This window comes from Petromyzon marinus, chromosome 18 (assembly GCF_048934315.1).
Source record: "Petromyzon marinus isolate PM22_M1 ecotype Great Lakes invasive population chromosome 18, UKy_Petmar_22M1.pri1.0, whole genome shotgun sequence".
Classification (NCBI taxonomy): domain Eukaryota; kingdom Metazoa; phylum Chordata; class Hyperoartia; order Petromyzontiformes; family Petromyzontidae; genus Petromyzon; species Petromyzon marinus.
The window spans coordinates 12,114,893-12,141,183 of record NC_133684.1 but is presented as its reverse complement, the minus strand read 5'-3'; the positions used below and the strand labels follow the sequence as shown (position 1 = coordinate 12,141,183).

The 26,291-nt window shown below is 43.3% G+C and overlaps 1 protein-coding gene across 3 annotated transcripts in view; it reads right to left on the bottom strand.

Annotated features, from left to right (window-relative positions):
- LOC116943466 (polycystin family receptor for egg jelly-like) overlaps positions 1-25,427 on the bottom strand; it is a 68,083-nt gene extending 42,656 nt beyond the window's left edge. Inside the window, exons 1-12 of one of the 3 annotated variants that reach the window (XM_076067888.1) lie at positions 25,330-25,427; positions 24,969-25,062; positions 24,475-24,557; positions 24,007-24,151; positions 23,349-23,530; positions 14,126-14,445; positions 12,307-13,418; positions 11,615-11,766; positions 10,335-10,505; positions 3,525-3,778; positions 2,771-2,938; positions 1,611-1,733 (exon numbers count right to left, since the gene is read on the bottom strand). In XM_076067888.1, the coding sequence (XP_075924003.1) occupies positions 1,611-1,733; positions 2,771-2,938; positions 3,525-3,778; positions 10,335-10,505; positions 11,615-11,766; positions 12,307-13,418; positions 14,126-14,445; positions 23,349-23,530; positions 24,007-24,151; positions 24,475-24,541 (2,694 nt within the window). In that variant the 5' untranslated portion in view covers positions 24,542-24,557; positions 24,969-25,062; positions 25,330-25,427. Of the gene's footprint in view, positions 1-1,610; positions 1,734-2,770; positions 2,939-3,524; positions 3,779-10,334; positions 10,506-11,614; positions 11,767-12,306; positions 13,419-14,125; positions 14,446-23,348; positions 23,531-24,006; positions 24,152-24,474; positions 24,558-24,968; positions 25,310-25,329 lie in introns of those variants that run through there. The other 2 variants (XM_076067889.1, XM_076067890.1) reach the window with 2 other exon arrangements.
- Between the last annotated feature and the right edge of the window lie 864 nt (positions 25,428-26,291).

Sequence of the window (26,291 nt, the reverse complement as noted above, 5' to 3'; positions counted from 1 at the left end):
CCTAGTCCTGTCGATTCATCCCCATATCCTATGCGGCCAATGTCTGATGTGTTCAGCGAGCCGACCGCCACGCCTTGGGAAACGGGACGTGAGGGGGATTGTTCTGTTCCGCCTACAGGACCAGAGCACCTAACGTACAAGGATGGGGGAGTAGGGACTCCCGTGGTGGACCACCATGGGGGTGGTCATACTGTTTCCCCTGCAGTGGAGCAAAGGCTTCGCTCTACTAACCTGTCAGACCATTCTTCAAACCCGAGCGATACCAGCTCTGCCTGCGGTGACGGACCTGCCGCATGCACTCCCTCTCAACGCGTCACGTTTCGTTAATAGGAAAGACTATTCCCGCCTTCACATTACTGTTGTTACTGTTTATTGTTGTTATTCCGATTGCCCCCTCCGCGGTTACCGCTTATGATTACTTTATTAATTCGCGGTTCGGTCACACACATGCGCGCACACTCACATAGAATTGACAGCCGGGATGCCTGTGTTTTTATTCACTGGGGGGATGATGTAGAGATGTACGCAGTGCATGCAGTTAAGCAGGTGCAATTGAGGACTAGCAGGTGTGCGTGTTGGAGCATGAGGCTGGCGCCAGAAAGCCGACAGTAATTCAGGGGAGAAGCGGGTGCAATCGAGGACGAGCAGGTGTGTGCACTGGGGCATGAGGTTGGTGCTGGAGAGACGGGAGATGGGGGTGATGATAAGGGACAGTTGCCATGAAGGCGACAGCTTAAGCGGGCAGCATGTAAGGACTCGGAATGAGGAGAGGTATATAAGCGGCAGTGTGTGTGAGCAAAGTTGAGTTGTTCGGGGACCAAGAGTGAAGAGATCTCGCCGCTGCCACTTGAGCCGTCAACGGGACCTCGCCCCTCACGCCATCGCCGGGCGGGTGTTGGCTGAACCCCCCCAGCCCGGGACAGATGAGTGAGTGGGTACGGGGCAGCATAAGAGAGGACAGCAGCGAGATAGGAGAGAGTAGGTGAGGTGCTAAGTAGGTGAGGTGCTGAGTAGGTGAGGTGCAGAGTAGTGGTAAAAGCAGAGTGTGTGGTGACAGTGCAAGGCCGTCATAGGAGTGCCTGCAACGGGTGCGAGAGTAGGATTAATAAAGTGTAACCCCCCCAGCCCGGGACAGATGAGTGAGTGGGTACGGGGCAGCATAGGAGAGGACAGCAGCGAGATAGGAGAGAGTAGGTGAGGTGCTAAGTAGGTGAGGTGCTGAGTAGGTGAGGTGCAGAGTAGTGGTAAAAGCAGAGTGTGTGGTGACAGTGCAAGGCCGTCATAGGAGTGCCTGCAACGGGTGCGAGAGTAGGATTAATAAAGTGTAACCCCCCCAGCCCGGGACAGATGAGTGAGTTGGTACGGGGCAGCATAGGAGAGGACAGCAGCGAGATAGGAGAGAGTAGGTGAGGTGCTAAGTAGGTGAGGTGCTGAGTAGGTGAGGTGCAGAGTAGTGGTAAAAGCAGAGTGTGTGGTGACAGTGCAAGGCCGTCATAGGAGTGCCTGCAACGGGTGCGAGAGTAGGATTAATAAAGTGTAAGCATGTGACCTGTTACTCAGTGTCAGTATGAGTAATTTCAAGACACTACACATGTATCACTTATACATACCTGGTCACTTGGGCCTGAATATGAAACTATGGAATTCAAAGATGATGCCAGTTGAGACATTGAGTTTTTATTCTGCAGGGGTACGCTGATCGACAGCATTATCTTGATGAGCTCTTTCTGGAGCTAGTGAACACAAGCCAACACCCGCATTAACCACATGTACAGTCTCATCGTGGAACAACACATTGAGCACACTCTTTTCACACTTATTAATCATGGACCCAATTCATGAAGGATTGTATTTCCTATTTACAAATGCCACTGGAAGGAAACTTTCCTGAATAAAAAAAGTCGGCACAATTTATCGGCAATTTGTATTGCCAATTTGCCAGGAGGAGCAGACAAGATGCCGTTCTGGCACCAAACTTGGCAGCCAATCATGACTTAGGGTCAGGGCTAGTGGAGATTTAGCTTTTAAATTATTAGCGATTTCACAAGAGAAAAAATATAAAGTACGCAGCATACTTTAGATTTCTTTCAACATAAGGTGAGACAGATTTGCACATTGCTGAACTAGCAACTTGACATGGGGTTCAGACACCTGCAGTATTGGAGTGCAGTATATCAAGATCAAGAGGTCAACACAACTGATATAATCTTTGCCATTCAGTTCTTATGCTTAATTCGACAGCAGGTTGTACAATCACTACCAGACCTCTGATGACTTCGGAGGACTATTCATAGCACGCAATTACCACCTCGGTTTTTCACTTGGTCGCTGTCCTCCGCCACCTGCACACATACTCAAACCATGTAAACTCCTTCTGTGCTACTTAATCCCAGATGATAAGGACGACCATAATTTGACATTAAGAGGCAGTGATCTGACTGTGGTGCTTGTGCTGTGTTTTCCTATGTCAGCAGTTCTCCTGCTGTATCTGTTCCACCTGATGACGGACGCTTGTGTTGCACCCGAAACGTTGTGATTTATTTTATTTTATACCTACGTGACTACCGAAAGAACCAAAGAGTATGGATTCCTGGAAGATTGTTAGTATTAGGTAATCGAATAGAAATGAAGAGTATTCAAACACAGGAGGCGAATTCGCATCAACACTGCATATGTTTGCAGTGAGTTGTATATTTGTGTGCATGTGTGTCAATATTAAAACATTGGCATTCACAAACTGTGAAAATATAAATTTATATTTCTCAAGTACCTCATTTATTTCTGGATCCACTGATGTATTTTCTAAAGATGCAAACACTGTCAATAGGATCCCGGGCAGAAGGGCACTGCCCTGGAGCACCAGATCATTGATTTTGCCTCCAAATGCCAGCATTGCACGGGTATTGTTTTTCAGAATTTCCACTGAAGGACGCATCACCTGTAAAACAAATTACATTGGCAAACATCGTACCAAGTCTTCCTCAATTTGTAAAAAAAATTAAGAACATAGTTTACCAAGGTCTGACATAGTGACTCCTGAAACTTACAACCATTCTGCTAACTTGGTCTCTTAACTTCTTAGGGATGTAAACATCCACTAATTGCTCACCAATTTAAAGCAGAGAAATAGCAATGTGAGAATTATTTTTTTACTAACTTTTTTTTATTTCTTTTTTTACCAGGTAGGGCGTCCTGAGCTATTTATTTCTATTTCAGAAGCGACCTGGCCACAAATGACAGCTCAACGAGTGGCTTATGTTGACATTTATAGCAGCCAAATATTTTAAATGTTGGGTTGCAGCTACAGGAATGCTGAGGGTTTGTAGCACCGGAAGAGTGGGATCAAGATGCTGAGAAGGTGGCTAGAGGGAAAACAGTGGAGGGGGAGGAAGTCATGTGCAGATGGGACGATAATTAAAAGCGTGGCCTAAGCTAAATATCAATTATGAATTAAAAAAACTGTCTGCCAAAACCAAGGATACCATGCGCTATTCATAATTTTACAAGATATGTTTATGACTCACGTTCACAAGTATTGATGCTGATGAACAAGCTCCAAAAGAATTGCACACATTAGCTTGGAGATCCAGTAACCCTTGGGCGTCCAGATCTCCCGCGGGCAACATGAGATTCGGTGTCTGGTGCAGGTACGTGCTGAATAGGTTGAACTCGGTGTTGCCGGACCTTGCCGTGTATGAATGGGAGAACTTCTCTTCAGCTGAACCGTCTTGCAGCCAGTTTTCACATGATAGCTTAAATAACGTGACTCCCGCGAAACCTGTTTAAAACGTGTCCACAGCGTAAAGAATGGAACGCAAACATTTTATGGCTTGTGATGTAATTTTCATTGTTAGTAACGATACTATACTTTACATCCCTTCGCCAATTCACTGCTGCATAAAGGCCTCTCCACAGTGCCTTGGTTATAGAGGATGTTCAACCATACTCCCAGTTAGTCAACCAGTAACATCTGGCTGTCCCATGACCTGCCAGCGAGCCTAAAAGTGCACCTAGCCTGTCACGAGCTTCGTGGTGACATCAAGGCCACTAAGTGGCGAATTGCGGTTATTTAACCATACTTCACCATGCTGGTCAACCATACTTCACCATGCTATTACCGATTTATGTGGGGGTGGGGATGGTGGGGAAGGGTGAAGATGAGGAGAAAGAGCAGGGCCACTTTAGATGTCACTCGCCACTGACGTTAACAGATTGGTGATGCTTTCACGTACAAGTGTGAAATGGGTCGTGTCATCGCGAATACTGAGTGATGGTGAAGGCATTGTTTAGAGACAAAGACTGATTAAGAAGTTTATGAATAAAGAGATCATGTTGAAGATGACGATAAAATGAAGATTGTGGTGATATAGTGGCGATGACAAGGTGGTGACAAAATGATGATGAAGATGATTATGAACGTGGCATAATGCTGCACAGGTGAGGCAGCACACACGAGATGGCGCCTCCACTGCACCTCTATTGCATTCTTATTTTCCCCGCTTTTTTCATGGATAAGAGGAACCATACTACGAATGAATCCTATTAACAATGAAGACTTTATTAAAAATAAGAATTGGAGTTACTCTTCGAGCAATAGAAGACGGTCGCTTGTTGTTGCGATCGAAACGTCGTGATCTATTATTTTTTCTACCTACGTGACTTTACCGAAAGAACCAAAGAGTAATAAAAATAGGTGTTAAGATTTTCGGACACCAAATAACTACATTTTGCAAGGAATCAAGTCTGCATTAACCACACGTACTTGTGGTGAACATGCAAACAAACATGCTGTGATAATATATGCATTGTGTTTGAAACTGATTGGCTTAGTCTCACCAGTGTCTGACCAGAGAACTCCAAAAGGCGAAAAGTACAAAGACAATGCACTATCTGACCATTTATAGCTCAGGGTGAGCAGCTATATCATGGGATATTTTTATGAGTGTCTGTGCACGTGGGAGGAATCCAGAGCAGAAAGGGTAAAACTTCTTTATTTTCAAATTTTGATATTGGCAAAAAGGTCCCATTAGAATGAAGAATTTGGTGGCTGAGAGGAATTAATTTCACATATAATGGGATGAGAACTCTCATTCACCAAATTGTGTATCCCAATCCAGCGCCCCCCACACGTATGAGTCACTGAGAGGAGTTCCCCTGCATCTCGTCAGCTCCTCACAATCTCCAGCATGATGCAAATTAAAAACTGAATACACCTTCTCTACAACCTCTAAATTCTCACTTCCTACTGGGATAAAAGTGCACCAGAAAACACCTTAACACCCAGCTGTCCAGCCTCAGTAATTCAATCTGGAAAAAGTGTACACATTCATATATGATCTCTCCTGCACATTATGTATAGTGCCAATCTTCATCGGTTTCTACTGATTTATCTATGGTTGTATCAAAGACGTTGCAGAGCAAAATATTGAAATAATTGGATAATAAAGTTTTACATTGTACAAATTATATATACACATGCCATGGCTTCTGACAAACAATCCCTCTTAGGATTATTATTGGCCGCGTATGTCTGCGGACGTAAATTATTTAGTCTCGGGGTGTACAGAGTGCGTGCATCGGAAACCACCGGCACACAGGTCACAGCCTCTATTACAACCGACCATTGTCTCCAGAATCAATTAGTTGGTCGCGCTCGGTATTCTGGGGTCATTTAGAAGTATGTTAGTCATTCTTTTTGTTAAAAGCCTAACTGTACCAATTAATTCATTGATGAAACTAAACATTTATAAACATCTATGTTACGAATCTACACACTCACAGGAAGACTATTGTGTTAAATTATTTCTTTTGATCACAGAATCTTGCCCGCTAATTGATTGAAACCTTAGCCAATTGATAAGCATTTGCTAGACAAGCAGGCACACTGCCGCACACAATTGTTCCAAGACATTTCGTTAGTTGCATAATCTTACCAATGAATTCATTGAGGTCTACTTTTGCTTTCAGGACATGTTTCTTTATTATTGTTCATATGAATATTGTCTCATACATTTTAAGGACTTTTTCCTATTGCCGTATATGGTCGCTTTACTCTGAAGAATTAGCCAATTGTTCTGTTACCCAGTTTAACATACGTAATCATTGAGGGTTAAATGTACGGATCAATGAGTAGGACAACTTGAAGAGTACCGTGCTGACAATTCCAAGCATAAGTGTTCGTATGTTAGAATGTTTTAGATATTAAAGTTGCTTAACACAGAAAAGTCTGAGTGGCACCTTCCTAAGTATTCTGCGGTGAGATCTGAATTTTGAGACCTGACGTAAACACTAAAACATAATCAGTAAAAGTTAAAGCGAGAATCATTGTGTGGTGGTAGTGTTGGAGCACGCACTCACCAAACTGGGCGACTTACAATACTTACCGGTGCGGGTGAGTGTGTCATCCCGGACCAGGCATCCTGAGGGGAGGGGGCTGTGGGGTCTATGTGATCCCACAGGACCCCGCCTCTCTGGGAAGCGGTACAAACTTGTTGTGGGCGGTTCTGTGATGTGGGTCCAGAGCCTCCTGAGGGGAGGGGACTGGGGGGTCTGTGGGATCCCACAGAAACCCGCCCTTCAGTGGGAAATTGTATAAAAGGTGGGACCCAGAGAGCAGAGAGGGGAGTTTGACCAAGCCAAGACGAAGAGCCAGTGAAGAGAGAAGACCGGCTAGCCAGATCCTGGAACGCCTCTGACTCGCTGCCCTTTTCAGGGCGGGCATCGACCATACCATATTGAAATAAAGTGGCCATAATGTGTGCGTGTGCAATCGGGATGTCGCCAGTTGGTACATTCACCCGTCGTGCCTGAAATCTATATTCCCATCATCACCCGAGCATCTCATTCTCATGCCTTGTTTTGCTTGAGTCTGGGGTGTCCGACAAGCCGCTGCGGCCACCAAAGGCACCTGGATCACAAGTGCATGACCCTGTGCCGCCCACAGAGACGAATGTGACCCAGAACGCTTCAGAGCAGGACCCTGCAGTGGATGCGTTCTGGCGAAAAGAACCTGCTGACAATGGACTGGTCGGCACAGCAGACCATTGCAAACCTTGTTCCCACAATCCTAGTGTCCTTGTTGTTCCTAATTGCGAGAGGTGCAATGTCTGTGCTGCTTAAAGTTATCCACACAACACGTTGTTATTTACACTTTGTTTATTGCCACACTGTCGACACATAAATTTTGTATATGGTATCACTGCGTTCTATGTTGGAATCCCCCGGGCTCCCTATTCTCTGTAGGTTGGTCATTCCTTCCTTAAAGTTAGCTGGGATAGCTCGTTTTTTCAAAGGTGGGACGGGGGGGGGGGGGTGATGTAATGACCAAAAAAATACCCCAAGCCGTTGTGCAACCTAACGGCTATTGGAAGATAAACCAAGGTCTCCGAAAGGCAGAAATACACCTCCACATGGATTGGTCAGGAGGCAGGTTTTTTAAGTGATTGGAGAAAAGGGTTTGAATGAGAATAGGCAGGAAACAAAGTTGAACCCAGAGGCGACGGTTGGGATCTGTTAGAGGGGAAGGACAGAGTTTGGCTAAGGGAAATGCAGTGAGGGAATATTCAGGAAAGGGGACTGGAATGATATGAAAGGGCAGAGCACAAGAGGAGGGGACGTTCGAGGGAAAGTATAGCTTCAAATTCAAGCATGCAGCCCAGACCTAGATTGTTTTGTGTTGATAAAGTGGCTCCTAGTACTTTGTCGTCCGAGTCATTATACATTGGTTCTCGTCTTTAAAAGGAAGGGTGGTGTACAAGAGTGTGGGGACTACAGAGGAATAGCATTGATTAGCCACACTGCAAAACTCTGGGAAAGGATCATATAAAGCAGACTGAGGGACTTGTGGGTATTGGCGAGAATCAGTTTGGATTCAGACAGGGAAGGTCAACAATAGATACAATATTTGCACTGAGAATATTGATGGAGAAGTTCAGAGAGAAGAAACGGGACCTGCATATGGTGTGTTGACCTTGAAAAAACATACGACAAGGTGCCTAGAGAGCTCAGCTGGTGGTGTAGGGGAATAAGAGGTCTTTCTCAGGTATATATATCCGGCTGATCCAGGATATGTATGAAGGAGGGAAAATGCATGTCCGAAGCAGTTGTGGAATGTCGGAGAGCTTTCAAGTCAAAGCAGGAGTGAAGCAAGGTTCCGTCCTGAGTCCCTTCCTGTCCATACTGGTGTGGGACACACTAACTAGATATATTCAGAGGGAGCCCCTCTGGTGTATGCTGTTTGAAGACGATACTGTGCTATGTGGTGAAAGAAGAGGGGTAGTGGAAGATGATTTAAAGATCTCAATACAAAACGTTGAATGGAATGGGTTGAGGACCGGTCGGAGAAAGACGGAGTACATGGTAGCAAATTTCTGTGGAACTAATGCAGAAGGAGGATTGAAAATTGATCAGTTAATGAAGACCAATGAGTTTAAGAACCTGGGTGCAATGATGTGTGCTGATGGATCACTAGAAGGAGAGATGAGAACAATAACAAGGACTGAATGGCTGAAATGGCGAGAGATGACTGGTGTGATGTGCGATAAGAGGGTCCCAGTTTGATTTAAGGGAAGAGTGTGCAAAAGAGTGGTGAGGGCATTTCTGTTAAATGTGGCCGAGTACTGTTGTCAAGAAAAGGGAAGGACCAAGCGATGGTGGCGACAGAGATGAGGATGTTAAGATGGATGTTATGTTTAACAAGGAAGGACAGGGTGAGAAATGAAGAAGTGAAAGAAAGACTCAAAGTAGTAGAAATCACGCAGAAAATGAGAGAGAAAAGGCTGGTGTGGTTCGGTCATGTTGAGAGACGACAGGAAGATTTTGTGGATCAGAAGATGCAAGTGATGTAAGTGGAAGGAAAGAGATCAAGAGGAAGGCAGAAAAAGAAGTGGGGCGATGGGGTACGATCGGACATAGTGGCCCGAGGAGTGGAAAGAGAGATGGTGCAGGACAAGGCAGCATGTAGAATGTTGGCAAGGGCAGCGGACCTCACATGAGTGGGACAAACGCTTGGAAGATGACATGCTTACACTGTGTAAAACTTTTGTTTTGTTCCTGGGTAGTAAGTGTTATTTCCTAATTGCTTATGCCTCAAAAGTACAGAACATGGCTATTATTCCCCACATACTTTGCTTTTCTGATCAGCATATTGATATTTTGAAATTTACCTATTTTCCAGAACATTCCAGATAGATTCAGTGCTGAGTAAACTTGGAGTCATTTATAGAACATTCTAGAACTTTCCAGTAATGTAAATATAGTATAAATACAGGGGCCTTAAGCCCACCCATTCAGTTTAGTTCCAGCTGCCTAAGTGGATATATATTTGCATTTTTCTGAGATGGCATCAAGTGGCTGCAAGCATTCGGCAGACGCATTTTGCTATGTCTGCAGCAAATTTATCAAGACTTCTTCCCTAAGCTGTCTGAGGCAAAGGTCAAAGCGGGTGTCTTCATTGGGCCACAGATGAAGTAGATCCTGGAGTGAAATTAATTCCCCAAGAAGCTCAGTAGTAAGGAGAAAACAGCTTTGTCGCAGTGGTTCGTGGCTTCCTGGAGCTGGTTGAGACTCTGGTGAAGAACTACGGCACAATGGGCTGTAGGATGTCCCTCAAAGTCCATATCCTTGATGCTCATCTTGATAAATTCAAGGAGAACATGGGAGTGTACTCGGAGGAGCAAGGCGAGCCCTTCCACCAGGATATACTTGACTTTGAATGCCGCTACCAAGGAGAGTATAACGAGAACATGATGGGAGACTACATTTGGGAGCTGATTCGTGAAAGTGATTTCCAGTATAATCGTAAATCTCGAAAAAACTACTCACTTCTAAATCCTTTGTAGTCATTTTTGTATTACTTTAGTATAAATACATGTTACTTTTGATTCATAGGTTGTTTTTTCTGACTTTATGTGAACGAAAAGATACAAATTCGCCCGTTTTCTCATTGAAAATAGGTAAATTTCAAAATATCACTGTCCTGGTTACAAAAGCAAAGTTTGTGGGGAATAATAGCCATTTTCTACACTTTGTAGGCATAAGCAATTACGAAATAACACTTACTACCCAGGAACAAAAATTGTGTTACATAGTGTTATTTGTGCAGGAGCCTGAGAGAGAAAAGAACAACCATCTGTAAACTCAGTGACGCTCATCTGGACATAACAATAGCAAAATATTAATTAATCTGAATTCAGTTGGTGAATATGGTGGTCTGCAGCGATAATGCCAAACTTCATTTTTTTCTGAAAAGATTTGTAATGATTTGTACTGACCATCTACTTACTCTGTCCGTGTGATTATGCATGGTGACAGTTTAATAATGTTCAACTGTTTACCTGATGTGGGATCACTTGTACAACTGCCGTTTGTTGGAGTTGAGCCAGTTTCAAACATGTATGTGGCTTTTGCAGGATCTTTATTTGGGATTTCAACCTGAACGATAATTTCATATTGTTTCCCTTTTTCCAGAGAGTCTTCAGTAACTACTAAGCCTTGAGTATAAATACCTTAAGGAGGAAATTACAAAATTCACATTGTATCATATGGTGCATGTAACATACCATCAAATGATTAGTCATAGTATTGTAATGTATACAATTATCATGTGTTCCAATCCTTATTGCCATCACAAAATATATTGTGCATGGACGTTTAAAATATTCGGTGCCTATTTTTTAAAAATGCACTGTGAAAGTATGCCCGTCCACAGTTAACCTCTAATGAAATACCAAGGGATAGAGAGTTATTAGCCAGTTGACTTAGTTTTAATAGTCAAAGAGTATGACAAATGTTTTACTTTTCAAAAAAGCATTGTATATTGGACTTCATCTTTGGCAGATTATATTTAAGAGTTAAAAATGGAGCCACTCATTTCAAAGTTTGCCAACATGTGGGATAGTAGGGGTGACCTCCTAAGAGGGACGCATGGACAGTTACTTGACTCTATTGACATATAAAACCCTCAAAATTGAGTCGGCGTAGTATCTCTCAGATACTCATCTTTCACTACATAATCCACGTCAACCTTAGACAAGCATCTGAACATTTGTCGACTCGTCAGGTTAATAAAACAGTTTGGTTCCGGAGTCTTCCCGATCACCACACACACACACACTTTGGAAGAAAGCGGTCATCACACTGAACATTCAATGAGTTCCGCTTCTACATGGCATAAGATCGATGCTTCACCTTTTTTGGCCCATGAACCACTCAGCCGATGCAAACATTTCCGTGGACCAGCCCCCCCCCCCCCCCCTCCGAGACAAAACACATTCACTTCTCTCTCTCAATACCATCAATAATACAAAGTGATTAATATTACTATGAGGTTTTTTTCTTAGGGAAGGCATTTAGATCTTAGGGTTAGGTTAGTTTAATAATGTTTTCATTAAATATCAGAAGTAAAATATTAATTAATGTCAAAAACAAAAGATTCGAACATTGTCGTTGTTTCCAGATCAACCTGCATTTGCATGACATCCCAGCGGATCACCTGGAGGACTGTCGCTGACCACCGGTGGTCCGAGGACCGCACTTTGAGAAGCACTGCTTTATAACCAAAGTGAGTTTCATGTTACATTGATATTCGATGACAAACTCGGTTTTGAATGCTTACCAGTAGAAGTCATGGCTTCAAAATCCACGTCTGTAAATTTCTCCATTTTCCAGTGGTAGGTAATTATTTCACCATCGACACAGTTAGCACACCTGACTGAAAGTACTAGCGGCTCTGTCGTGGTAGTTTTCGTATTACAGTTACCAACACAACTGTAAAACAACACTGAATTATTTATAAATCACTGTGTGCTTTCGTGTGATGTTTCTGAAACCCTCAAATTCATACAACAATTATAGCATGTTCACTTTTTGTGGTTGCTACAAGGACAATGATCTCCCATATAACCATATAATACATACGGATTTTGAGGGTTATTACTATTAGCGAGCACCTATTAAGTCCAGTGCAATGCACGATGGAGTGGTGTAACCCAGTTGATATTTACACATCACACCAGATACTGAGTCGACCTATGGGAAGCCCAGAACACGTTCATATACAAATTGTCAATGATCTTATCCATCATCAGAAATTGGTCCCAGGTTGCCTGGGGTTATAGCTCAGTGTGCTAATCACTGCATCACCACTCCCGCACATGTAGACACAAAGAGATCAATTTTTCTCTTCATTGGGTCCTTTTAATATCTTGAAATTGTATCTCGTCAACTAATGATCACTATCCACATTCAATATTGCCATGTCTGGCCAACTACTATCAAGAAGTCAACTGCAGTGCAAAGTGTATGTACCTTATGTATACGTCCACAAAACCTCCTCCCTTGATTTGTAGAGCTTGTGTTCTGTTTTCTTTGCGTGCATCTTTAGTTGCTGTGACTTCAGCCAATATAACAGCATTTATTTCCAACTCAGACTGTGGAATTGATATTATTCCATTATCCATTTCAATGAACTTGCAGTTTGACGTGACATTATTTGGAGATGTTTTGGTGCATTTCCACTGAAACACTATGCCCGTGTTCGACTGGTTTACGTTATCGGGATCGTACGACAGCTCAGATGCGTCGACTTGCACATCGGCCCCATTGCTAATGGTCCTGGTGTCTCCACCTGTGATGTACACTTCTAAAGGTGTTGATTGAACAATGACAGTGAGGTTGTCCTTCATGATTGGCACATATATTGAGGAGAGATTGACTCCGATCTCAATTAAGAAAGTACCCCCAGTAAAATATAAGGGGTCAAATCGCTGATGAATGGCATCATACCCAGGCATGATTTTAATGTTTCCAGTTTGAAGGTTTGTGATGGACCAGATGTACTTGACTTCATCATATTGGACTATGCATGTCAAAATAAAATTAACTATCAAGTCCATTGCTTTAGAAATGCGTAATACTCCAGTCTTATTGATGCTTTCTACATCATCTACTAAAGTGACATTTTCTGGAACACAGCCATAGCTGTTGACATAAATATTTTTTTTATATGTGTTGGTAACATTATTGATTTCCTGAACTACCATGTGGTACATTCCAAAAGCTGAATAATTATAAGACAAATCTATGAGGTCGGAGGTATACGGAACTGTCTCAGAGCTAAGTAGCCATTTATTACAATTATTGGGGCCTTGAATAGCTGCATGATTGTCTCCAAAATCCCAGAGGTAACATGTACCACAAAATAATGCATTACTTATTTGGAACTTTATTAATCCTTGCAAATTCATCACCTTATATGTTACTTCAGTGGGATTATCTTTGCTGCACTTTAAAAGTACTTCCATGCGTAGAGCTATGCTGTCATGCCATTGAGTGGGCCGGATCCTTAAACCACTACTGACTAATGGATAGTAAAAATATTGATACTTTGGTGTTTCAGAGTCTGAGTTTGAAGAAAATAACTGCACACAGAGAAAAGATTATATTAGTACTATCCATATTCCTTTATATAGTGTGAAGGCTGCAAAAACAAACCTGTTTATAACTGCACACAGAGAAAAGATTATGTTAGTACTATCCATATTCCTTTATATAGTGTGAAGGCTGCAAAAACAAACCTGTTTATGAGCAAAGGTACACAAATGGCGTTAATACGTACGCTATTAATTGCACAATCCACACGAAGAAGCCAAGCCAACTACTTTATTCACAAGCTTTGCCACATCGGCACTGTATGTAATAAAACTTTTCCCAATGTAAAATGTGATACTGAAACCTGTCATTAAAATTTCACAGTTTATTCACCCCCAAGATTCCATCTACTCCTCAACTTTCCATAAATTCACTTCCTTGCTTCCTTACAACTTTCCCAAGATGTTTTGTCAGCAGTAAATACAATTATACTGCCTTCAGACCTTTAAAAAGAATGAAGATGTAGGTTTTCATCATCAGCCATGAATTGCCTGTTGCTGAATGAAGGCTTCCCAAGCCATCACTATCCTTCATATCTCGTGCCTGCGCACGGCTTGATTTCATTATTCTCGCTCACCATCAGCCTTGATATTATCAGCGCTTGCAATTTAAGGACGTTTACGAATGTGCTGAAGCGTCATTTGAAAGCTACCTTTGAATAAAACAATACATAAACGTGTTTTGAGCAACGACTTACCTGCACATTTATTTCGCTCCAAAGCAAGGTCACTGGGTCCATTGTGTCCAATGTATAGGCCCGCACCCAGCTAGGATTTAAATTATACCGTGCATCCACCTGTGGCACTGACCCTTGGAAAATCAATCCTGTGACCTTTTCCACACTCGGGAACACAATCTGTAAGTATTCAAATGAGGTTTGGAACTTTGGACGCCAGAACCCCAGCATGTTGTCCAGACGAGCATACTTGGATGAAAAGTTGGCATTGTATTCTGATGAGGCTGTTAACAGGGCATCCGACAGGTTGCCCATTTTCAGTCCGATAGGACGCTTGTAATCTAAAATTTCACAGGGAACTTCATTACTTTTCACACCAGTCAATTGCAATGACAACTGGTCTCTCTCCCATGTTCACTTTTTTTAATTAAAAGTAAAGTGTTGCAGCTCATTGACATGTCACATCTCTTTTTTTTTACAAATGAGTCTAAAATAATGTATGCATGAGGATATTATTTAATCTTGATTTAACACGTAGGATTTCGCGACCAAGATCATCCATAACATAGATTTTTTTTGGGTTAGATGGCGTAAATATATAAATGTGTTGTTAAACCCGCCACCACCCGCCATTGCCAATTAATAAGGTTTGTCACGTAAACAGAACATACCAATTCGTTACGAGTACAGCACACCGTTGTGTTGGAGAGCCAAGCCACAACAGTTACAATCTGAGTATGACGTTTCGCCAGTAATTGCAACTAGTTTCATTAGGCGACAGCCAGATTTGTGGAGAAGTCCACCTGTTTCGTTCCTTAAATAGAGGCGTAGATGTGATGACCACATTTGTGCGCTCTTCTTGCACGATGTGTTGGTGGGGGGGGTTAATGAATCAACGTACATTATGCATGCGCATCATGGGAGCCCATTCATCTTGTACTTCCTGTCCATTGTGTATACTAAAATAGCCGTACCAACGGTAGTTTCTATTGAAGTATGGTGGCCTCGATAGGCATGCATTTAAACGATGTTTTATTTGATGATTCGCTTCCAAGAAGCACTAAGTCCAGCTATCCGAGCGGTTACAATTATTTTAATTTCTCTCAATTTCGATCGATTATCTAATTAGTATTGGCCAGTAGTAACTAGTTTTGCACATGACTTACTGATATTGTTTATTTGCAAATTACTTTTGAGGAAGTTAAATACAATTGGACAAATTATATTGTTATGACATTTTATATTGTGAGATGAAGTAGTTTGGTAGGCTCCAAAAGCATAGATGGAGCAAAACAATGAGTGGAGTTTTGTGAAAACGGTAACAATGTTATGAGTGATGTTGAGATAGAAACTGAATGCTGGTGACCGACTGATTGGAGTAAATTGGCGAGTTCTGGATGATTGATCAAGATCGGGACTTTGTATAGAACATCCTGTTTGTCATATTCCACACAGCAATATTTGAAAGCTGCTATATTTATGCCTCTCATACACTATGCTGGCATCAGATTAAAAAAATTAAACCCTTAAAATCACTTCGGATTTGGTAAATCATAACTTTATTTTACCGTATGCTTTATCTTACAAACTACTCCACCCATCACAGTGATCTGTATTCAATGACCGGTCAATCCTAATTTTTCAACAAATGCAAATAATTTCAACAGATTTAACAACTATTGGTTGTAATCAATTCACAATGTCAAGTCTTTATTTACATTAATCAAAACTAACACGCCATTATATCTAACATTATTAATTATTTTGTATCATTAACTCTGACTACGCCTGTAGCATCATGTAGATATATGTAAATATGTAAATTTGCATTGATGTAGTGACATCTTGGATGTCACTGTATGGTGCCGGCCCTCTCGGGCCGGCAGCATACATCGCGAACAGCACCGGGTGGGTTGCTGTGTGAGGCCGGCTCTAGAGAAGGTGGACGGGGCTGCTCCGCTATTGGCCCCGCCCACCTTCTCGAGCGTTCTAGCTCACTCTCGATCCCTCTCGAGAGCTCTCCCCGGGCACGTGATCACCCCCTAGCCCCCCCCCACCCACCTGGGGCCCTCTCTGTGGACACTCCAGATCACGTGTCTACAGGGTCAACCAGAGTGCCGTGGCCCAGGGCAACCCTGCCCCTGGGCTGACACTCTCCCACTCCCCCTGGTGGGAGCCTGCACTACACGCGATGCGTGGTGCCCGCACTATCCCAGCGCTCACCATGCCCCGTTATGGCTGGTACTACACCCGCCTATGGGGTGTACGCAATGACAGTGCATCGCACGCCGTGCTGTGCTAGGGCCGGCCTCAAACAGCAACCCACCCGGTGCTGTCCGTGATCTAGGGACATCGCACACCACGGCCCACTCGGGCAGACACCATACAGTGACATCCCGATGTCACGACATCACCCCCCCCCCCCCTTCATAAGGTGGGTCCCTGGGAGGGAACGGGGTTCTTCGTTCTACAAGCTGGAAGCTCCACGTCTACAAGCTGGAAGCTCTACAAGGCATCAACACCTGGTCAGGGACCCGAGTGAGGGTCTGACCCTTCGTAGCTATAACTTCTATCTATAGAGTAGTTAGCTGGGTGGTCACCACCCTAGGCTGTATCTGGTGAAGGGGCAGTTACCCTTTTGTGTTAACGGGTTGATGTTACAATAAAAGTTTTGCCTCTAAAGAACAACATCTGCGACTCAGTTGGACTCACTACAACTGGTGTCGGAAGTGCGGAAGTGCCCAACATGCTAGTCTATACAGCTAGCAGTAGACTATGTCTACACATTGCAGACCACGTACCAGGACGTCGGACAGTGAGGACGAGGACCTCGTGTTGCCTACAGCTCTGGAGGACGCGGTGAAGATGCTCCCGGTGGAGCAGGGCGCCAGCCAGCCGCTCGACACTTCGCCGTCGGCAGAGGCATCTCTCCGGGAGGCGCACGGTTGCCTCGCAGAGCTCCTCCACGCTGCTGCTTCACTCCTTGCGGAGACCAGTCCAGTGGTCTCCCCAGTGAAGGAAGGAGTGGCAATGGCGCTCGTGGACGGCGACTCCGCCACCATTTCACAGCAGGGGGGAAACTCGGCGGCACAGCCCGCGCTTTCGGCCGCCATTTTGTCGCCAGCGTGGAGCGCGCAGCCCGCCAAAATTGAAGGCGCGCCGTCGGCGCCGATGGACATCCCAGCTCTCCGACATCGGCTTCCCTTCATTAAGGAGTTCGTGGCTACCAGTGGTGACTAGGTGGCTTTCAAGCGGCGATTCCTCACAAATGCCGACTTGGCGGGATGGACGGAGGCGGAGGCGCTGCGGGCGTTACCTGCCGCCCTCGACGACAACACCCTTGCGGCATTTCTTGCCATCCCGCTGCCGGAACGCAGGCTTTCGACCAGATGGCGTCTATTTACAATCCTCCGGCGAATACGTGCCACAAATTCGCCACAGGATGGAAGGGGGAGAACGAGTCGGCCCTCGCCTTCCATAGTGAGCTTTTGGCGCTAGCGAAAGCCGCCTTTCCTAAAATGGACCACGATGGAATTGTCGTGTTGATGATGACGTCTCATCCAAGCCCAGCAACTTCTACAATGGGACAGGGAGCTGGTGACATGTGCCATGTCCTGCATGGAGCCGGGGTCACCGGATGGAGGGGAGCCCCTGTGGGCATGCGCGTCGACTCGGGGTGGTCGCGACCGGGGTGACAGTGGTGCGCGACGGACGGACAAGCTGCGGCGGCCAAGATCGTCGTCTCGTTCCCTACAACCTAAGGCGAGTCACAATGCCCTCCATACTCGACATCTGGCCTCATCTCATCCATCTAGGTGCTTTGGTTCACGTCCCAGTTGTGCATCGGTACGGGAGAGTCCTATGCGTAATCGTGAGGTTCGTCAGCTCCGACCGGATCAGTGGTCGGAGCTGGCCCATCTAGTGGTAGCGGCGGCCGCGGGTTCATCTGCCGTGCTTGGGTTATTGAGGGTGTGGAAATTAGGATGCTACTCGACACAGGTGCGCTGGCAACTATCATCTCGGAGTTAATTTACAATATTTTGGCCCCCAAGTGTCAGGTTCTAGACCCTGTTGATGTACCATGTTTCGCCGCTAACGCCATCTCATTTGGTATTATCGGTCGGATAACGGCCGAGGTGCGCATCGCTGACGTTAAATTGTCTGGGGACATTCTTGTCTCTACGTCCCTGGCTGTTCCATGTTTACTTGGAACCGTTTTCCTGGGTAGGATGCCTTTGAAAAACCGCATTGACCGTGGCCGTTTGGAATTGCCATCCAGTCGTCGTATGCCAGTTTTGCCTTCCCCCACACGATTGTGTACGGCCAACGCTACGGTGCAGGCACTCGCGCACCAAACAGTGAGAATCCCTCCCTGGCGCGCAGATGTTCGTTCCCCTCCACTTGAGGAAGCCGCTCGATTTGGGAGCTATAGAGAATTGAATTGTTTTGGGTCCTTTCAACAAGGTCAGTTGCGAACTGACTTTGGTGGCGGCTCAAACGATAGTGCCCAACGACCAGGAGCTTTTTATTCAGCTTCTTTATGCTGGCTTGGACACCATGGTCATCCAGGAGGGTACGGTGTTGGCTCATGCATCACTGGCATGCCCGGAAGGGGGCGTCATTGGGAATGTGGGTGCTGAGCCTCATAAGCGACAATCCCGTGATGTGGATGAAAGTTGGATTGACAAACTGCGATGAAAGTGGTACCTTATCTGTAGACTAGATAGGGAAGCTGTGGATGCTCTTGCATGAGTTTTTGGATATTTGTAGCAAGGGTAAATTTTGTATTGGACGTACGTTGCTCCTGAGTCACCACATTGATATGGGCGACACGGCCCCTATCCGGCAGAACCCCTACTGGCTGAGCCCGGCGGAGAAGGAACATGTTCGGCTGGCTATTGATGAGATGTTGGCCGCAGACATCATCTCACCATCCACCAGTCCCTGGAGAGCTCTGATTGTGCTTGTGAAGAAACAGGACGGTAGCTTACAATTTTGCGCCGATTTTAGAAAACTTAATAAGGTCTCTGTTGCGGATGCGTATCCCTTGCCTCGCATGGATGATTCGCTGGATGCTTTGGCGGGGGCACATTTCTTCTCCACCCTGGATCTCCCATTCAGGTTCTGGCAGTTGCCGCTTGATGATGTCTCGAGACATAAGATAGCCTTTCGTATGCCCCAGAGATTGTTAAAATTTAACCGGCTTCCTATGGGGCTCCATTCTGCGCCAGCCATGTTCCAACGGTTGATGAAACTGGTCCTAGTGGGTCTCTAATGGGACTGTAATTGTCTTCAGCTGCACTTTTGATGACCATTTGATCTGTCTGCATATTGTCTTTCTCAAAATGCGTGTGGCTAACCTTAAATTTAAACCTCATAAATGTCACTTATTCCAGAAATTGGTTCGGTATCTTGGCCACATTGTTAACGAATCGGGTATTGCGACCGACCCAGAGAAGACTGCGTGCATTCGAACTTGGCCGACCCCCACCTCGGTGACTGAGGTGCGCAGTTTCATCGGCTTTGAGTCCTACGATCGCCGTTTTGTTGCTGGGTTTGCGTCAATTGCAAAACCTCTCCACGCGTTAACGGCTAAGGGTCATAAGTTTCATTGGGGGAGGAGGAGGAGGAGGTGACATTTCGAATGCTCCTCCACTGCGTTATCCGGATTTTTCATTGCCGTTCGTCATCGATACGGATGCTAGCAATATTGGTGCCGCCTTGTCGCAGGTTGTTGACCGGGTGGAGACAGTTGTTGCGTATGGCAGTAGAGTGCTGTCTTCGGCCGAACAGCGTTATTGCGTTACACGCTGTGAATTGCTAGCCATTGTGGTTTTCATGCAGCAATATCGCCCCTACTTGTATGGCAGATGATTTGAGGTGCGCTCTGATCATGCAGCACTCCAATATGCGCTGCGTGTGGATCAGTTGTCAGGCCAATTATCACGCTGGCTAGAGATCCTGCAGGACTTCTCGTTCCACGTTACGTACCGCAAGGGTTCTCGTCATATGAACGCCAATGCCCTGTTGTTATTATGGGTTCGTTGGTTTACACTCTTCTCCCTGTTGGTTTGTGCATTTGTGGCTAGTGTAATTTTTGTTACTGGTGGGTTAGGGTAATTTATTTTCGTTCTTGTTATTCTTGAGGCACACTGTGTTTTTTCCTTGCATTTCACTTAATTGTTCATTTGGAGGGAGGAGTTGACAGCTGGGACGGCTGAATGCTATAAAGGGGGGGGGGGGGGGGGAGTGATGTAGTGACATTGGGGATGTCACTGTAAAGTGCCGGCCCAAGAGGGCCGTGGCGTACGATGTCCCTACATCGCGGACAGCACTGGGTGGGTTGCTGTGTGAGGCTGGCTCGAGCACAGCACGGTGTGCGATGCACCGTCATCGCGTACACCCCGTAGGCGGGTGTAGTACCAGCCCTAGCGGGGCTTGGTGAGCGCTGGGATAGCGCGGACACCACGCATCACGTGTAGTGCAGGCTCCCACCAGGGGGAGTGGGAGAGTGTCAGCCCAGGGGCAGGGTTGCCCCGGGCCATGGCACTCTGGTTGACCCCGTAGACACGTGATCCTGAGTGTCCACAGAGAGGGCCCCAGGTGAGGGGGCTAGGGGGTGATGACGTGTCCGGGGAGAGCCCTCGAGCGGGATCAAGAGGGAGCTAGAATGCTCGAGACGGCAGGCGGGGCCAAGAGCGGAGTGGCCCCGACCCAGAGGATATAAGGTGGGTCCCTGGGAGGGACCGGGGTTCTTCATTCTCCATTCTGGAAGCTCCCCGTCTACAAGCTGGAAGCTCTACGAGGCATGGTCAGGGACCCAAGTGAGGGTCTGACCGTCCGTAGCTTTAACTCCTACGTATAGAGTAATTAGCTGGGTGGTCACCACCCTAGGCTGTATCTGGCGAAGGGGCAGTTACCCCTTTGTGTTAACGGGTTGATGTTACAATAAAAGTGTTGCCTCTAAAGAACGTCTGTGACTCAGTTGGACTCACTACATTTACATACGTAACATATTTTATATAATATTCCATTATATTACAATTAGTGTACGTACATAAACCTCTAGGCATCATTTATTGCTACTTTCTGCTCGCCTGTGGGGGCATGTTGGTGGCAGCATGGCACCATTGGAGGCCCACGCCTCACTATCAGTCACCACGCACAGATGCATGGTGACTGATAGTGTAGTTGGGCAGCTAAATGTGACCATTACTTTCAGCGTGTGACGTAAATGTAACGTATTGCTTAAATGTTCTGTTATCCGCAAATGAGTGGATTGTATTGTGAGTGAAAGATCATAATTTATAAAATAATTAATGTTGGAAACCTAAACATAGCCTTGCAGAAGGCCATATTTAGTGGTGGTGGTAACAGATTAGTCCCATCAACTATATTCTTGGTTCTTTTGGTAAAGCCATCCACATATACAAACACAGAGACAATTTCAACTGAGAAGATGGAATCTGGCTCAGCAATCATTGGAAGGACGTGGTAAACCATTTCGGGTCTTGAGTGATTGTGTTCACGTTTACGGTGACTTTCAGACCACAGTCTATTCGCTGGCATTGACTAGAAATCTTTTGTATTCTCCTCACAGATCGGAGTCTTTGCTCCGCTACAAGTTTCCTGTTACCACTCTCCCATTGCATATCTTTAGCTTCCTCATAGTAAATTTCACGCGACGGTCAATGATATGGTGTATAGCAGATTGTATAATAATACATAGAAAAATAGTATAATGTTTAATATAATGTATAAGGTAAAATATAGTATTGTAATTGTAGAGTGAATATACAGCAGTGTTGTATACAGTAGGGTTTGTAGAATAATACATAGTGTAATATTACAATGCATATTCTAAGGTATAGGGTAGTGTATAGTAACGCAGTGTATAATTCAATGTTGGGGTTTGTCTATGGCAGTGTATATGACGGGGTATAGTGGTGTGATGTAGAAAAAAAGTTTAGTTGGAGGCATATTATATTTTTTGCGACGTAAAATTGTAATGTATAATGACTTTTTGTTAGTAGCAGGGTAGTTGCAGTTGCTTAGCGTCAATATGCTAAATTTCTCTGCTGATATGTAAACTCAGCTTATTGGAGAGGATATTGAGTATATTGATTATATTGATGTAGTTTATATTTTAGTTTTTTTACCGGTTCACTATATGGTAGTCATTAAATAGTGTAGAGTATACCCAGTTACTTAATGTGAATAGCTCAGCTTATTGGAAAGTGGTGGTTGTTTCTCTCTATCTCCCCCCTCCTCCGTTCCGAGCAGAGATGGACTCGTCCATCTGAACAAAGCTCACCGCTTTCCGTGGTGCTATCGTTAATGAAAAAAAACGCCACTTTTTTGACATAGAAGTGTAATGTATAATGACTTATTGTTAGTAGCTCAGCTTATTGGAGAGTATATTGAATTTATTGGTTATATTGATGTAGTTTATATTTTAGTTTTTTTTATCAGTTTACTATATGGTAGTCATTATATAGTGTAGTGTATACCCAGTTATTTAATGTTAACAGCTTAGCTTATTGGAGAGTATATTGAGTGCATTGATTATATTGATGTAGTTTATATTTAGTTTTTTTTCACATCGGTTTATTCCATGGTAGTAGGGTATTTGTAGTTCTTTAGAAACTCCCTTTTTTGTTTTCCACATAATGCACTAACTTTATACGCGGTGGTTTGGGCTGTTGCAGTTCTTTATTATAAAAAAAATGATCTCCCTTTATTACTGCTAATCCTACATAATACATTAGCATAATATGACTTTGAGACCCCCCACCGCCTACACATTCCACAAGGAGTGACTAATCCCATATATGCATTTGTCATCAATATGCTAAATTCCTCTGTTGATATGTAAGCTCCTTTGTCAAGGCGCTCTCCTCTCCCACCCAGCTTAAAATACGCTGCCAAGCTTAGCAGTGTTCATTAGGACGCTGTCTTTCCGACAGCTCTGTTTCTTCACCTGAGGACGGCTGCTTGTGTTGTGGCCGAAATGTCGTGGGAATTTTATTATATTATGTTTAATTTTTATTATTTTATTATTTCCCTTCTACGTGACTTTACCGAAAGAACCAAGAATATGAATCCCTGCAGTCACGAAAGCTTTAAATCGATACCATCAACTACTGCATATATTGACATTATCTTGATATATTTACTTGGTTATTTAGTTTGCAGTGTATACAGGTTCCTATTTTGAAAATGTATGGTATTTTAAACAACTTACCATCTGGATAAACTGTAATGGTATAGGTTGCATAGAAGCCTCGATTATTGAAGAAAGAACTAGTTAATAGTCGCAAAGTCAGTGAGTTACCAACAGTCTTGATTGTAAATCCATTTCCAAAATACTGGTATATGTTGGAAATATCATTTTCGTAAATCATCATAAAATCAAACCACCCGATTCTGCATGTATAAAAAAAGAATAAAATTAATAAGGCAACATGCAAACAACACGATATGCAACGTAATTTCAAGGGAATAAAATAAGTTTAACTTAAAATTCCATTATAAGCGGTGTATATCATTTTCCAATTATTGCAAATCTATGATAATCCACGCTCCTATCATCCGCAATTCCATTAATTCAGACCGTTTCTCTGTTTGAATATGCTTTATATATAAACTATACTGTGCACACCAAAACAGAACACCAATTTAAATTCTAGGTATTGACTAATCCCACATAGGAATGGGTTACATTGCCTCCTCTTGAATTATGAAGGCACAGTCATAAGTGAATTTCTTTGGTTTGGGAATACATGGTATCGAGTATGTTTTTGTTCAAGAGTATGGTTGCTTTATCATGATGACGTATTGTTAAAACATGTTCATTATAAATATACACTTTATCATTGAAGCAGTGCAAGCATGCCACTTACGCCTGGTCCACGACGGTGAGTGTTATGATAGAGTCGGGTGGACCTACTATGACCCAGTAGCCATCATACATAGATGGGTAATCATATGGATAGTTGGGGCTGGTGAATGATCCCTTGAGATTTGTGAATACATGTGTTATTCCGTCTGCAATGTAAATATGTTTTATTCATCATTATGACCACATCACAAGGATACCTCATTGAATTTCAACAATTATCAGAAATTATCGTTATTATTACATCACTTTCATCGCTACTGTGATGATTAAAGACCATTATCAAACAATTAAAAAGGTCAAGTGCAGGTCATTAAATTTGGAATAAAAGACCACCATATAATGACATATATACATATACAAATATACATCTAGATGAGTATTTAATATAACAAACAAACCCTTTTAGTCTTACATTAAAGAAAAACATTGATCACCGCTTGCATGTCATGAATCAGTAAAATTAGCTTACCTGTAAGCTGGGAATGGTAAGTGAAACTTGCAAGTGCCAAAACTACAAAAAAAATAATCGTCTTCATTTTTGTACTTAAAACCCTGAAGTAATACAAATATAGAAAATTTTAAATAAACAATGCGTATTAATCTTGCAATTGTGGATAGCAATGTGAATTAAAACCATTGCAAAATTAGATTATTCGAAATACATTCAGTCGGCCATCATCCAGTTTCTAAATACAATTTAATTAAGCCAAGGCAGCAGACGTCGTGCTGCTCGCAGCAGACATCGCAGCTATCGCGATTTTCACCTTAAGACGATGGCTCGTGTTGCTATCGAAACGTCATTTATTTTGTTTTAGTTCTACCTACGTGACTTTACCGAAAGAACCAAAGAGTATACAATTTAATTAATGTATGGAAATACACTCCTGTCTTCGATTCATAAATAAAGATAGCTTACAGCCCTTTTGGCAATCTACTGCAGGATGAAGGCCTCCCCATACATACCGTGTTGGTCAGAGACGTCGTGAAATGGGGTTGAACTTTATTTTCGCCTCACTTAAAAAAGTATGATAATATAACTTTCGATTCGCACGGTTGGCTACGGACGGTGCGGAAGAAGTTCAACATACATACATATCAGCTACAGATCAGAGTCTTTACGTAACCACTATTGGGCCCATTGACAATCCATGGCAGACAATGAGCTGTTGAGTACATTTAATAGCATTAATATAGATGGTCATTATTTTCAGATTTCTGAAACAACGCTGGATTGAGAAAGTACTCGAGTGAACAATATGACATAGATCTTAAATATTCGCTTAATAACAAATGTCCCAAGTTGAAAATTCACGTCAAAAATTACCACAAGGCTGCAGGAATCCAGCTCCTAAACTCCTACTACAAAATGTCTCAGTGCACATGCTGCCTCTCAGCAATGGATCGTCAGCCTCTTTAGACATATATTGGAAACCTGAACACAAGCGTGCCGCATTAAATTAGACATGTCCTAAACAAATATTTTACCTTTTCAACTTCTATAATTACCATGCCAGACTCCAAAGGAAGTAAATATCTCAAAAATAAACATTTCAAATGAGCGGTATGTTGTTGCATGACACACAATGCTTCAAAAACAATTACAACAATAAATACCAAAGGTGATGCATCATGTTTTTATTGTTTATTTGTTTCAACACAGTTGCTGAGCACAGGTGAAAGGCCTAAACATGAAGTATCAGATAGGTAATAGGTTAAGTATTTCTTGAAAATTAAAAGGTTATAAGAGCTTGGAAAAGAGACCATGGTTATTTTATTTTACATATGTGACGTTTGAGTTTTTTTGGGAAAAGTACTGAAGAATTATGTGTATGTGTAAAAACATTACTTTTCAATATAATGGCATAGTGAAATTGTTGAGATTATTTTAGTTTATAATGAATGGTTCCATCAGCCTGTACAATAAAGTCCATGTTAATATTTTGATTAGATTCTTCTAGAGGTTTTGCTTAATATGCAGTAAATTTAAATTGTTATTGCTAATGATTATATTTTATTACTTAATTGTTATTAAACTTGATTTGGAGGTATTTAGTTATTGTTCAGTTATGTGCACAATTTGTTATACAGTATAAGAATTGGGTATATGCAGTTGCATTAGAACATTTTAAATTAATGATTTGTTTGAAATGTATTTTAAAGGACGCACATAGCTATTTTTGTGTATTAGATTATTTCTGCTTGTTAAATATATTACTTGTATCACGTAAAGAGGCCCAAACAGGACACCAACGTTGGTGTGTGTGTACGTAGCCCGAAGCAGTATAA